Source organism: Phalacrocorax carbo, chromosome 20, assembly GCF_963921805.1.
Source record: "Phalacrocorax carbo chromosome 20, bPhaCar2.1, whole genome shotgun sequence".
NCBI classification, from domain to species: Eukaryota; Metazoa; Chordata; class Aves; order Suliformes; family Phalacrocoracidae; genus Phalacrocorax; species Phalacrocorax carbo.
The window spans coordinates 5,952,735-5,966,349 of record NC_087532.1 but is presented as its reverse complement, the minus strand read 5'-3'; the positions used below and the strand labels follow the sequence as shown (position 1 = coordinate 5,966,349).

Genomic DNA, 13,615 nt, shown 5'->3' with positions numbered 1-13,615 from the left:
GTGCGGGCACCGAGGGCAGCGGGACCGCCGGTGCTCCTGGATGCTCAGGCCGGCCCGAGCTTCAGACTGCGGGGCTGCAGGGGCTCGGTACTGGGGTCACCGCTTCCAGCCCTTGCATTGGAAAAAACAGTATTCTAAATAATTCTAAAAAAACTTGTATTTAATTCCTACCTCCTATTACTTAGATTACATTAATAGCTACAGTATTTAAGTACTTAGAATAGAAATAGAATACTTCACATAAAGGATTTAGTGTTGTATTAGGCTTAACAGTTCTGTTAGATTAAAAAAAAGCTTCAAGTACCCAAACACAATACTAACTTCTATTTTCTGTCCCAGCAGCTGCTAAAAGACCTTTAGATTTACAAAATTGCCATCTGCCTAAAGAAGGTGTTACTCTGTACTTAAGGTGCATTTTGTTTTCTCCTATGTGGTGCTGTGGATTCTTGTAAGGCTGCGGCTTCTGCACGCAGGTCCGGCAAGGGCAGGCAGAGCGAGGCGCCTCACGCCGCTCGCCGCCGGTTGAGGCCTCCCGGCGCGTTTGGGGCGCATTTACGCACCCGCGGGTACCTGCTGTACCCAGCGCCGCAGGGACAGCTCTACACCCCGTCGTCAGCTGCAAAAACCACCGTTTCCCGAATTGTTTTATAAAAAGCTTTCGCTTCAGATTTATAACTTCAGTACGTGTTCAGCTGAGAACAGGTTCTCAAATTAGAAGCAACGTTATAAAAACCTGTTTTGACGATATGCCCTTATAATTATATAAACTTCCTTTCTTGCATCCCGCATTCTATCATTAGTATTTCCTTCTAGAATAATACAACTGAAAACGAAATCTCTCTGAAAAAAAAACAAGACTCCGAACACTTCAGTATGTTTTCAAGAGTAGTTTATTTACTCACTTATAAACACTAGAGTAGGCAAAGCAGTTAGAAAATACTACTAAAACTTGAAAATTATTCTGAACTTTTCAGGGGTTTTGTTTGAGGGTGAAGGAAGGCTAAAATTATTAGCAAAGACTACTCAATGCTGCCAACCAGCCTGTTAAAACCTAAACCTGGACAATTTAAACAAAATTAAAGCCATGCTAATTACAAAAACTTACCATGACGTTCCTTGCAGGGGGGGTCACAGTTAGTCTTTGGAGGTCCAAGAATACCATTTTTAAGTGTTACTCAGCAGAAGTAGCTGGTAATAGTGCAAGTGCTAAAATGCAAAATTCACAGATGGTACAGAGTTTGGAGATTATTCTGGCTTAGGTGCAGAAAGAAAAAAATCTAAGCAATCTTTTGCAGCGGGACATGAACAACAAAAGTGTGGGATTACTTTTCAGCCTGGGTGTTTAGAACCCCTCTTTAACCCCTCTAAGATGTACATTGAGACCCAGCCGGTTTTTTAATACTGCAAGTGGAAAACTAAGAGTAGCGTGGTTTTGTCTGTTATTTAGATGGCCTTCTATTCACAAGCCTGAATAGAATACACAGTAATGAAGACAGAACTTGAGAAGTTAAATAGGTTAAAAATGGTGTAAATATCCATACTCAGAAGGTTGGTAGCTACAGCAGAGCCGCAGGGCGTATAAAAAATATGGATCAACCTTCAGTGGGTTTCAAGCGCAAGGAGATTAAGCAATTCCTCAGCTCCTACCGCCAGTGGAAACAATCTTCCACCAGTTTTCTGCTGAAACATCCTGCTCTTTGTTAAGAAGCTGCCTCTTAGCTCACGCTTCCGTACCTACAATAAACCTAGTTTTTCAGATTAAGGCTCCTATGAAAGTCTATGTACATTTGCTTGTGCTTTATTCAGCTGGAAAGTCTTCCCTGGGCCTCATCTTCTGGGCCAGAAGTGCTGCAGAGCCCTACTTCCCAGGAGGGGACTGGCCTAGAAACAAGTTAAAACCGTACATCTCTCCCAAAGGAGATGCTGTGGACAGCAACACATCTTGCCAGTGCTTTTGTTTCCCCCAGCCCACTTCTGATGAGGAACTCCAACTCCTAAAAGAATAAGCAAGTAACGTTCCTTGGTACAGAGGCAATCTGGAGGGAACTGCTTACCATTCTAGGTGCGGACACCCAAACGTGTGGGAACTGGATTTTAGATATATACGTATCACTGAACAGTGCAAAAATACAGTGGCTTAGAGTTGGGTGTCGGGTATCGATACGTGATGAGCGGTGGCTCCGTTTGACTTGTCAACTTTTAAAGCATGCTTATCTGAAACAAACCGAATTACTGCAAAAAAGCTTTACAGAAGTTCATCTCAAAGGGTACAATTAATTAACTGCTATGAATTCTTTGCATTCAGGGCTGCAAAACAAAGACACATATTACTTAAATCAGTTTTATTTAAGAATTTCCTACAGTGACAAATCTTATAAAAAGCATCCAGACACGAAACTGCAGCAAACAGCATTCTTATGGATATCTTACAGACAGTGGAACTTCCACCCTGGAGAGGCACACTGAGCTCGCTAGTGATCTCTGCCGCAAGAGCTACTGCAAAGCACACCACAAGCTCAATGTTCTCATCACAAACCCCATCGTCTTCAATTCACATTACCACACTTACAGATCATTAACAGAAAAAAAAAACCACACACCATACAGCATTCACAGCAGTTGACATAAGGGAAAAAAAATACAAATATTCGTTTCACATAACACATTCAACTAATTCATTAACTAGGTATAAAACCCACTTAAAGTCTTCCACATATGGATGTCCTTTGAACGCAATAAACACTCGTACTTTATTTGCTATCATTGCTCTCCGCACACTCTCTCACCAAAGCCACAGGATTGAGAGACATCTCGCCAAGTAAAATAAAATCCCATAATGCACCACCAGGTCTCTGCATGCGCTCTCTCCTGTATCTCGCACATACCAGCCCTCTCATGCCTCGGCACCACCATCAATCCCACACAAGGTTTCAAAAGTTCAAACAGCCTTCTGGTTCCATCTCACAGCCTTGCGTTCATAGCGTTGATACGACTCCATGAAATAAAGAGTAGCGGATAAAAATGGAACACCCACCGTCTAAGACGCAGCATGTGCGGTGTGATGAAGTATTCTTGGATGAGAAAGCATGTAGACAGAAGTATTCCTAAGGCAGAATATTTACAGCACTGCTTTCAATGAAGTGCTTCTTCCATACACATTTGAAATGAGATGAACTGCGGAGATTAAATGAAGCCTTCATATCGTTCTTTAGTATGGAGGGGAGACAGTGTTAAAAAAAAAAAAAAACACAAACGAAACAGAAACGACACCGTGTTCTCCAACTGGGGCACTTGGAGAGTCTTATGGTGGGATCAAATTAAAAACAAGAGGGAGAGAATGCTGTTTCTGACCAATGGTTTCCATTTTGAACATGCAAAGAATTCAGGTAGCCAGGGAACAAGGGATAAGGTATTACAGGAGAAACCTTTCCTATCGACTGTAGTGTTAGTTTACCTAGCAGGCAAACAGCAGTCCACTTCCAAACATTCAGTATTCCAACAAGATATGTAACAAAACTTAGAAAATTCCTTTTACCTTTCTTTTTCTTTTTTTTTCTTTTTTTAAAAAAAGAAAAATGTCAAAAATACTGCTGAATATACTGCACACTGAACAAACTGATTTGGAAAACTTTAGTATATATGTAATTTACAGTATACTTACCATGAGTTAGAAAAATTTGATTTCCCACCATAGAGTCAGTATGAGAGCCCACTGCGTCTACATTCCCCAGCCTGACGATTTGGAATCCATGCTTGAACCAAAGCCTCCGTTAAACCCGCTGCTGGAGCCCGCGTTTGAGGCCGAGCCCCAGCCTATTGCTGCCCCCGAGTTGGAGCCTCCGTAGGAGTTATTTCCTGAACTAAAGCCCTGGTTCTGCTCCCGCTGCATGTTGCCTTGAGGCTGGTTGTTTCCCGATGGCCCCGACTGGTTCTGCTGACTAGCCAGCATGCCCATCATTCCCCAGCTGCTCTGCAGGGCTGCCTGCGCTGCTGCCATCATGGCAGGGTTGATGCTAAAGGCTCCGAAGTTCATCCCTCCGCCCATGTTACTGCCCTGGTTGTTACCCAGTCCTCCCCCACCTCCTCTGCTGTTGCCAAACCCCCCTTGATTCCCAAAGCCTCCCGGATTACCACCAAATCTTCCACCTCTCTCTAACTGTCTATTGCTATTGTGCTTAGGTTCAGCATTGGATATATGTACGCTGATTCCTTTAATGATCAAGTCCTCTCCACAAAGAGACTGGGCAACCTATAAGAAATAAGGGATTGATTAAATGTATGCTAAACTTATTTTAAGCGTTAGTAGTACAAGACAAAAAAAAACCCCACATGATTCTGAGCAGATAATTAACCTGCAAAGGAAACATAGGCGTATACATAATCCAATTTGAAGGGGTCTATCTGTGCATTCACTACTACGCCAACTGCCATATAAAAACCTGTCTGTACAACAGCAGCTGAAAAGCGTGACCTCGGACAACGCAATACATCAAATCAAGCCAATACCGCTGGAATTTGCAGGACAGTGGACAAGTAAGTGTTCCATGTGTCGTTCCAGAAATAAGGCTTTATCAAGCTACTGAAAACGTAGGCTGTCTAAATATAAAGTTAAAATATTTTAAGACGTACCTGATCATCTGCAAACGTAACAAAGGCAAAAGCTCGGAAGGGTTTAGGAATGAAGACATCTACCACTTCTCCGTACTGGGCAAAGAACTGTCGGAGTTCATCTGCCGTCATGTCCTCAGTGCAGCGCCCAACAAACACTTTTCTGCTACGCAAAGGTTCGTCAGGACTTTGCTGGAGAGAATCAAAGAGAAAGAAAAAAATAAAAGAAAAAAAATTGCACCTATCCTTGAGCACTGAGTTACATTACAAGGAAGGGCCCTTTTAACCTAGTCTGTTCTGAGGACTGAAGAGCAAGAAAGTTTGAGACTAAGTTACACAGCAAATAAACAGAAGCTTCAAGTTCAGTTTTGAATTCAAAGACTCACTCCAGTCTTCCCTAGGTTAGTTATTCCACCTGCTTTACTCGCCATTTATTCACGCAGCAGACAAGTTAAGCAGGTACTGCTGGACATTAAAACACGTTATTTTCACACTTCCATCTGTACTTAATTCCCCTAAATAACTAGCTCTTTTCCCAATACTTCTTGTTCACTTCCTGCTCACCCACCTCCTCCCTATTTTCCTTCCTTGCTCTCACTTGTCCCGTCCATTCACAGACTGAAAAGCCACACCCAAGAGTGGATTATTAATCTGTTCATCTGCTCACCTAGCAGAGCTGCTCAAAAAGTGCACTTTCTGTGTCTGGTAAAAATAAAACTAGCCACAAATACAGAAGTACCTTAGAATTGGGAAGTTTACAGTCACACCATCTTCCATCTATCATGTGCCGCTGAGACATTACTTTCACCTGGGTTTCGTAATCCGTAAACCGAACAAAACCAAAACCTTTTGAGTGGCCAGTTTTAATATCCTTCTTAACCTAAGGCAAAAGAAAGCAGGCTTTTAAAAAGATCGCAGAAACAATGCATGCCTCTATTTGTGACTTAATGACATGCTATTTACTAGTTATCTCCTCTGTCAACCTTGATATTAAAATCACCAGAAAAAGTACACAAAACATTGCAATTATCTCACTGCATACACCTACCTTTTCTTTCAATAATGACCATATTATATAGTCAAAGCAGGAGCCTGTGACACCTACAAATCTAAAATTATTAGCTTGCCTTGAGCCCAAGCATAACCAAAATCACAATATTTTTAATACTGCGATGGCATAGCCAGACCAGCTGTATAAGCAACGTGAGCACCACAGGGGCAGACCCGTGCAGCTGCACCCAGGAGGCATGCAAGTAACAAAGACAAAGAACGAGCCAAGTGTATCAGGATGAGGTGGGATCCGTGTGTGGGAGGATAAAAACATCACACACACAGACAGGAGAAAACCAAAGCAAGTTTGTCTTCTGACTTCTGCCATCAAAGAGCCCTTGCGCCCGGCCAGGCCAGCGCGGCAGCTCAGGCCACCAAGGTCCCAGGCACCCACGCTAACCAGGCAGCCCCAGCTCCGCCACGTCACGTGCGCTCGGCTGACACAGGATACATGTGGTACAGACCAATAGTCTGGCGCAGGCAGCGAGAATACAGACGTAACCACTAGTACGAAGCGTGCTGTTACTGAATGAATTTAGTGAAGTTCTGTTTGAGAGTGTTTCAGTCTTGTAAACACTCCCATCACAGCAGTCCCTAATTCCTTAACACACACACGTATAAACACACACATATTCAGCTGCCACAATTAATAACAGTAATGTAAATTAAAAGGCTCTCAAAAAACCTGTACCCATTAAGCCGATCTGCATTAATTACTACTCCCAAATATCCCTGACCATCAGTACCTACACAAGCCCTCAGCTACAAAGCTCATGGAACACAATGCAGCCTGGGAACAGACACACAGCTTTAGATCCTCTCCAAGTTTATACGGTTCTGTTCCTTTCTACTGGCTTCACCAGAAGACAGATTTCTACCTAATGTCCTTCCTTACTTGGGCTGCAAAAGGATTTTACCTGCACCATCAGAACTTCTCCGAATGTACTGAAATATTCCTTTAAGTCTTGTTCAGTGGTTTTCCAGGGAAGACCCAAGACTATTAAATCCGAAGTCTTCTGAACTGCTCGTTTCACTTTCACAGCTGATGATGCATCGGTTTCATCCATTTTTCTCTTATTATCTGAATATAAAGAAGTACATTATACATCATCCGCAACTCTGGAAATTGCTTCCGCTGATTTTGAACGGCATGGTAGTAAATCATAGACTAAAATGACATAAAGTACAGACTACCAGACTACAAAAGAACACATGCCAGCTGCTGGGAGCTTATTATTATAATCCATATCCAACTGCTGACAAGCGTAAGGAAAGAAGAAAGAACAGTGTACACTGAAGTCCTCCTCCAAAATGCACTTTGATTGAGTTCTGCGTTTACTAAAGTATTATCCAGTAACATTCAGTCCTATAACGTCATTAAGACAGGAATTTTTAACAGGTATATTTCATTAGCAATTTACTTCCTCCCCCCCCCCCCTTTTTTTATTTGAGGGGCGGGGCAGGGTGGCCAGGCTCCTCTTTTCCTGAGCACTTGTTTTAAATGTCACCTCTGACCAAACCATGGCTTGAGGAGCGGCATCTGTGAGTACACAGAGATACCGTTACACCTCGGTCTTCAAAGGTCTATATACGTCTGTAAACCCTCCAAGAATAACGCAAGGCTTTGTCATTAAAGTGCTTGTACAAGTAGAGAGTTAAAAATCTTACTGCACACCTGAAAACTCAGGGGGGTCAAATATACTCTGCAGGACAGATACATGACTAAAATTGCTGAACTTCTGTAAATCTACAATATCATAGCTGCGTTAAATTAACAGTGACTCACACCGACCTCCTGATCGAAAAAGCAAGCTTGTACAAAAAAGCCAAAGGAATGAAGACAAACCTTTGGGATAATTAACAACATAGACCAGGTTTCCCCATCCGGCTTCCGGCGCGTGCAGAATGCCTTCCACCAGCCGGACGCCCCTCATGCACTGCGACACCGGGTTCCTGTAGCGCAGCCCGCAGGCCCCGGGGAACTGGGCGGTCACGGTGGACAGCAGGACAGTGCCGTCGTCCTCCGAGGGGATCTCGATGGGCTCATCGTTCTCGTCCTCCGTCACGCGGATGTACTCCGACATCTCTGCGGGAATGGCTAAAGCACAGGAGAGGAGGGGAAAAGCGGGAATAAGCCATCACTTTCTTTCCCTTGACTTGGTTTTCACCTCTCTAGCCTTAAGGCATAAGCCCATCTGTCTTTATTACACAAGAGGGCACACCGAAACGCGTTGTCCGTTCACGTTAACGCCTCGGGCCCTGCCGTACCGACAGACACGCGGGCCAACGCCTCGGCCCGTCCCGGCGGCAGCGGACGGACCGACAGCGGCGGCTCCCCGCGGCACGGAGAAATTTCCCCGGGCCGCCGCAGCCTCCCCCAGCGGGGCCAGCGACGGGTTGTGGGGAACAGCCCCCCCGGGCCCCACCACCTGCCTGGACCCACCCCGAGCCTGCGACCCCCGGGCGCGGCGCGGCGCAGCCCGCCTCACCCGCCACGGCGAGCCCGAGAGAGCCCGCCGCGCCCCGCTCACCGGCCCGGGAAGGGAGCGGCGTCTCCGGGAGACCCTCACCGCCTCCGCCGCGAACCGGCCCGCTGGCCTCCTCCGCCGCACAAAATGGCGGCCGCGGCCCCCCTCAGAGGCCGGGCCGGGCCGCGGCGCGAACCATTCCCAGCGGCGGGGAGGGGTTGCGGCGGCACCCCTCGGGCCGCGGGAACCGTGATGGGCCGCGATCGCCCTCCGGCGACGGGCCGCCCGTGGGCACCCAGCTCCTAGGTGTGTCCCCGGGCTACGGGCTTGGACGGCGGCGGCGAAGGGTCCGCTCCCTGCCCCGCTCCCCCTCACCTCCCCCCGGCGGCGGGGCCGGTGGTGCGGCCCTACCCGCGCGAGAGCTGCCGGGAACGGGCAGTGGCGGGGCGGGGCTCCGTGCGGGCCGGCGGGGGTCCCTCGGGGAGGGGGCGGGATCGCGGGATACCCCCCGTACACAGACACGCGGGGAGCGGAGGACCCCTCAGGGCCCGGGCCGAGCCCACCGTGACGCCGCCCCGTGAGTGCGGCCGTGGTTCCCGGTAGAGGAGGCCGGTAATGGCAAAGCCCCTGGTCCGCACCGCCTACCGTGGCCGTGGGTAGCGCGGCGCGCAGAGCCGCCGGCGGGGGGAAGGACCCTCTTTCCCGGTAACCTCAAGGTAAACGCGGTGGCTCTTAAGGGACTCCGGGGCCGTACTGGCGGCTCACGGAAGCCGGTCGGGTCCCGCTCCCGCCGGGGGGTGGACGCAGGCCTCCCGGGCAGCTCCCCGGGGCCGGCGGCCCTGGGACACGGCCGGGAAGGGGCCTGCGGAAAAGGGAGGCTCCCCGGCGTGCTGTATGGCACAGCCCCGTCAAAGAGCGGCGGGCCCCGCTCTCTCGCATCTCCGCCACTAGAAAGACAAGAATGAGCACACTTAATTCATAGCCAAAAAAAAAAAAGAGTTTAGGTTAAAACCAAACGGACAAAAATCCCCACCAAAAACCCCACACTCTTTCTAACCAGTCCTAACCCATGACGCAGTTTATTCGGAGAAGAGTAGGGTCTCCATCACCACAGAAGTCTGCCGTGAACGATCCTAGGTGTACCGAGAGCTCTTTTGGCTGAGCAGGAGGAGATGCCGTATGCACTTTAAGATCCCTTTTTCACAGAACACTATGGTAACGTTGGAGATGCTGAGCATGGCAATTGCTGCAGTATCTGAGCATCAGCCGGGAAGTGCCTCCGTTTAAGGCTGTCTGTAACATTGGCATGGGAGGCAAACCCTCTTGCCAAAAGACATGAATGAGTGATACCAGCCAAGGCATGTTGCCACTTGAATAGCATCATTCTGCGCTCGGTAGGAAGGGTGGATCTGACATGCCTCCATCTGCAGATGTCCTGCAGGCATTCCCTGAGGATCTTGGGAAGAACTAGATTAACCAGGCTGACTGATGCGGACAGTTTCAAGGCAGCTCAGTTCTGTATGTCATATTTAGAGTCTTAGGCTGACACTCTCCCCCCTTCCCCAACAACTGGTTCATCACTCACAACTGGTGTCTTCATTAATTCTTCTAGATGTTTAGGGCGGAAGGGGGGAGGGTTGCCTCTCTTTTCCCCCATTCACTGCCCTGCTCTGACTTTGTCTAAAACAATTTTGTAGGATTGCTAGAAGTTAAAAAAAAAAAAAACAAGCTAGTAGTTCTAGCCCTGTCATTTAATACCTAGTGTTTGCTATAACATGGCTTATTCCTCTCTAGACTCGGTCTCCCCTTACTTAACAGAAAGGCAAATGGTTAAGTATCATTATACAGTATTACAAATTTCTGAACTCCAAAGCCATTATGGCTAAAGAACACTCACATTCTTGCTGCCACTTTTCTGACTCAAAAAAAAAACAAACAAAATGTACAGGAGAGCCTGTCTATATACGTTTCCTAAGCTGCTGTCTAGCTGCTAGCTAGACTACCGTGCCGAGCCCTCTCTGCTCATGTACCTTAAACAAGTCTGCGTGCAAAAGAACCACATGAAGGAGAAAAACAACAGTGGCAGGAACATGGCATTTTCCACCTAGCCTGGTTCCTTTTATAAGGTTAATCATCTGCTTTCAGTAGCATATCTAGATAAACACTCCATTTTCTTTTACTTTGCAGTGATAATACTATAAAGTTATACATTAGTAACTGTTCTACAGTTTTAATCATTTTCTATCTATCTGGATAATTGCCATTCCACATTTCCAAGCTACTTTATTCTGATACTTTAATAGTAAGCTTATCTGGTCTATCAATCACAGTCACATTAGCTGCCAGTCACACCAGCAATACCTGTAACACAATCAGTTTTCATGACAAGATATACACGAACAGGAAGCCACACAGGGTCAGCATTAGCAGAGCTGTAAAGCCCTGCCTGCCATCATCACAGGGAAAAGGAGTGCACTGCAGAGCCTTCTCTAACCAGCTCAGCTCCGTGACGTAATCAGTGGACTGGACCACACTGTCATAAGGAAAATAATTCTATGACCTTCTTCACCCTCCTTTCTCCTCATCTGTTGCTTTGTGACACTCTTCCAGTCCACACGTGGGCCATGTTCCCAGTGCCCATCTAGCTTGGCCTTCCTTGCACCAGTTTCCTAAAAAGAAATACAAATAAGTCTTATTAGTAAGGCAAGATGATCCTACTGCTAGGAAAGGCTAACAGTCCCTTGCATTAATGTATTCAGCTGAGTATTTAAGTCTCTCACTTAAGAATTCTTCAGTTGCTCCCAGCACCACTGAAATGTAGCCCACCTATGCCCATGTAACTTTAGACTCAGCCTTATCTTTTAATTACCATTTTTCAGCAGAGTTCTGAGAGGATCTGGCTAGACACAGGCTAACAAGATAAGCTAATGCTCCATGTAGGCGTTCTCCTGGAATTCGTACATTTTCTAGTCATCCACAATATACATCCCAAATCCGGTTCTGGTGTTGCCAAGTCAGTGTTGAGGTAGTCAGCATTGTTTGAACACGCTGTGAGGACTGAGCGGTAATTGCAGCATGTCAACATTACCTACTGCACCATTTAGAGTCAAAGCTAGAGTTTAGCAATCACACAATTTGAAGAGGTTGTCATGGCCTTCAGCCAGAGTGACCTTTATCTAACAAAGCATCTGGTGGTAATTTCACTAATGAGCAGAGTAAGCATCAACCCTGAACTAGATTCCACACAGGTAAAAGCTTGGAGAGAACAGTGAGCTCGATGCAGCTTGCTGGCTGTAAGACAGGGAAAGAAGGACAATTATTCACAACAGAGACTTCTGCCCCAAGAGCTTGTTCATCACTTTTGACAACAAACAAGCTTGGAATTAAGAAAATGTTACTATCCATTTTCTGTAAGAACTGGGATTCTTGCAGTGCTTTCCTTCTGTTATTTTGCATTATGATTAGATTTAAGTTAAGCAATTAACAGTAGTATTGCTCTTGAAGTAACTACACCAGTGGGCATACAGCTAGTTAATTCACCAATTCCCTCACACTGGCAATTCGGCGTGCCCATGGGTGTAGACAAATGCAATACCGAGGTACTAGCCATCATGTATATTGACTTAAGCATGCCCACAGGCACAAAACAAAATGCAATACAATAACTATTTGCTGCTCTAGGTTAAGTGTACTCATGGGTACAAGCAAACTCAGTGTAATGATCAGCTGTTCACCTCCCAAAAGCACTGGGGATGAAAAACATCATCAACGGGCATCTAAATATAACCTCATGATAAAAGACCCCACACAACTGTGGGTACTGAAAAACATGGAGTGCTTGGGCCTATTTCTAATCATAGTTGGAGCAGTAAAAAGCAGGAGGATTTAAAGAACGATGGCATACCAGCATAGTCAGCATCTGGCCTGGTTTTGCCAATAGTTAATAAATCCTCTCTCTCCCCCTTACTTAGTGGAAGGGGTTTTTTCCTCTCCTTTCCCCCAACATCAAGTTTCTCCTGCTTTATTCTGAGCATAAGGAAGATGATCACAGTTTCCCTTCGCTTGACATGAAGCAAGTGTTTTCTGCAGAAAAGTCTGAGCAAATAGAGACATTAGAGTCTCTGTGTTGGTTCTCAGTCTAAGTACATTTAGTAAAGAAAGAAAAAAAACAACAAACCATGTTATCACTGTATCCCTAGGACTGTGCCCTTAAGTACTCTGCATCCTTTCAATCAGTCTTTGATATCTACTCTTTGATATCTAAGCACAATCTTCTCTACCACATGCATCAAATAAAGCCCACCTTGAATGCAGTTGCCTGAAGAAGCAGGATGCCTTTCAGTTTATTTATTTCTCTTTGTAATTTAAAGCCATTTAAGCCTCTATTCAAACAGATGCTATATCATAGAAAAGGAGGCATTGTTCCCTTGAAGGAACAAGATCAGTAGTATTTCTTTTTTCGTAGCTACAACTGAAAATCCATTCACACCAATGAAAGTAATGTTTTACAATACTTACTTTTTCCCCCTTCTCCTTTGAAGGAGCTTTCACCACAACCACAGGGAAATTTGCAATAATTACTTCTTTCCCTCCCCAGAAGTACCTACCATACATAGAACTTTCCACACACAAAAAAGTTATCAACATAAAAATTTACTAATACCTAGCAGACCGGAAACAACTATTAGAGAAAGGTTTCCTTAAACAAAACAAGTAGCTTCCACCCATGTAAAATACCTGGAAAGATCACCTAGTCCATAGTTCTCACAGTAACACTCCTCCTAATCCCCTTAGTTGAAACAGCATCTAAGACTTCATTATAGTGCCTAAAATATTTCAGGCAATTTTCCCATGATGCTATAAAGCCATGATTTCAATTACCTCATTTTTAATCCACCTGAGATGGTTTAGTCCTGTTTCTTAAAGGGACAGAGTTTCCACATTCCTTTTAGTTCATGTCCTTATTTACTTAACTCTTCCAAAACTAATTAGAATGGGTGATGTGTTTTTTAATCTCTCAGCAATCACAATCAAAGTCAGGTTTTCTACATGCTTGGCTCTTGTAAAGACCCGGAGGGATTCAGTGCCCCTCAGTCTGGGTCGTTTCAGCACTAGTAGCTGTTTCAAAAACAACCTTTGGCCGTATTTCCCTGGCACACTACAGACACTGCTGCGACTAGTTTTACCGCCAGGCAGATGTTGAGTGTTTGTGGGACAAGAAACAAGCAGAACAGGCAGTTATCTGAGAATGAGGCTGACTAGATTGCATGTCTTCGAAACAGCTGGGGTCAGCCATCCAGGTGTGGTGGTGTCCTGGCTGCTACTCAGCAAACCCAGCCCCATCATACAAAAGGATCGGCCTGGGTGGGGGCTCTGTTAGGAACTGAAAATGTTACATAGGAATTGGAAACCCAACAACAGCGGCAAAAGGCCCCCTCTGAGCTCCGTTGCTACTGCTGGCAGTTCGGTGCTGACTGCCACCTTTGTTC

The 13,615-nt window shown here is 45.9% G+C and overlaps 1 protein-coding gene and 1 long non-coding RNA gene across 6 annotated transcripts in view; one reads left to right on the top strand and one right to left on the bottom strand.

Annotated features, from left to right (window-relative positions):
- Positions 1-2,327: 2,327 nt before the first annotated feature.
- TARDBP (TAR DNA binding protein) lies at positions 2,328-8,454 on the bottom strand. Of its 3 annotated transcripts, none has more exons than XM_064470497.1 (6): positions 8,148-8,454; positions 7,505-7,756; positions 6,576-6,739; positions 5,348-5,488; positions 4,630-4,800; positions 2,328-4,249 (listed from the first exon to the last, which is right to left on the bottom strand). In XM_064470497.1, exons 2-6 carry the CDS (start codon positions 7,740-7,742, stop codon positions 3,719-3,721), a joined length of 1,245 nt encoding a protein of 414 aa, XP_064326567.1. In that variant the 5' UTR covers positions 7,743-7,756; positions 8,148-8,454; the 3' UTR covers positions 2,328-3,718. The 3 variants fall into 3 exon arrangements, with proteins under 3 accessions (XP_064326567.1, XP_064326566.1, XP_064326565.1); XM_064470496.1 differs by having other exon boundaries at positions 8,229-8,454; XM_064470495.1 differs by having other exon boundaries at positions 8,190-8,452.
- A 125-nt stretch (positions 8,455-8,579) lies between these two features.
- The window catches only part of LOC135316612 (uncharacterized), a 32,142-nt gene continuing 27,106 nt past the window's right edge, over positions 8,580-13,615 (top strand). Inside the window, exon 1 of one of the 3 annotated variants that reach the window (XR_010375873.1) lies at positions 8,580-8,842. This is a non-coding gene — a long non-coding RNA (uncharacterized LOC135316612). The remainder of the gene's footprint in view (positions 8,843-13,615) is intronic. The other 2 variants (XR_010375874.1, XR_010375872.1) reach the window with 2 other exon arrangements.

Excerpts from the sequence above, each read along its gene's own strand:
- TARDBP (XM_064470497.1), bottom strand. The coding sequence starts at position 7,742 with ATGTCGGAGTACATCCGCGTGACGGAGGACGAGAACGATGAGCCCATC. Across the intron at positions 5,489-6,575 it reads GAGAAGTTCTGATGGTGCAG|GTTAAGAAGGATATTAAAAC; the intron begins GTAAAATCCTTT and ends CTTTTGCCTTAG. Across the intron at positions 4,801-5,347 it reads GTAAACTTCCCAATTCTAAG|CAAAGTCCTGACGAACCTTT; the intron begins GTACTTCTGTAT and ends GATTCTCTCCAG.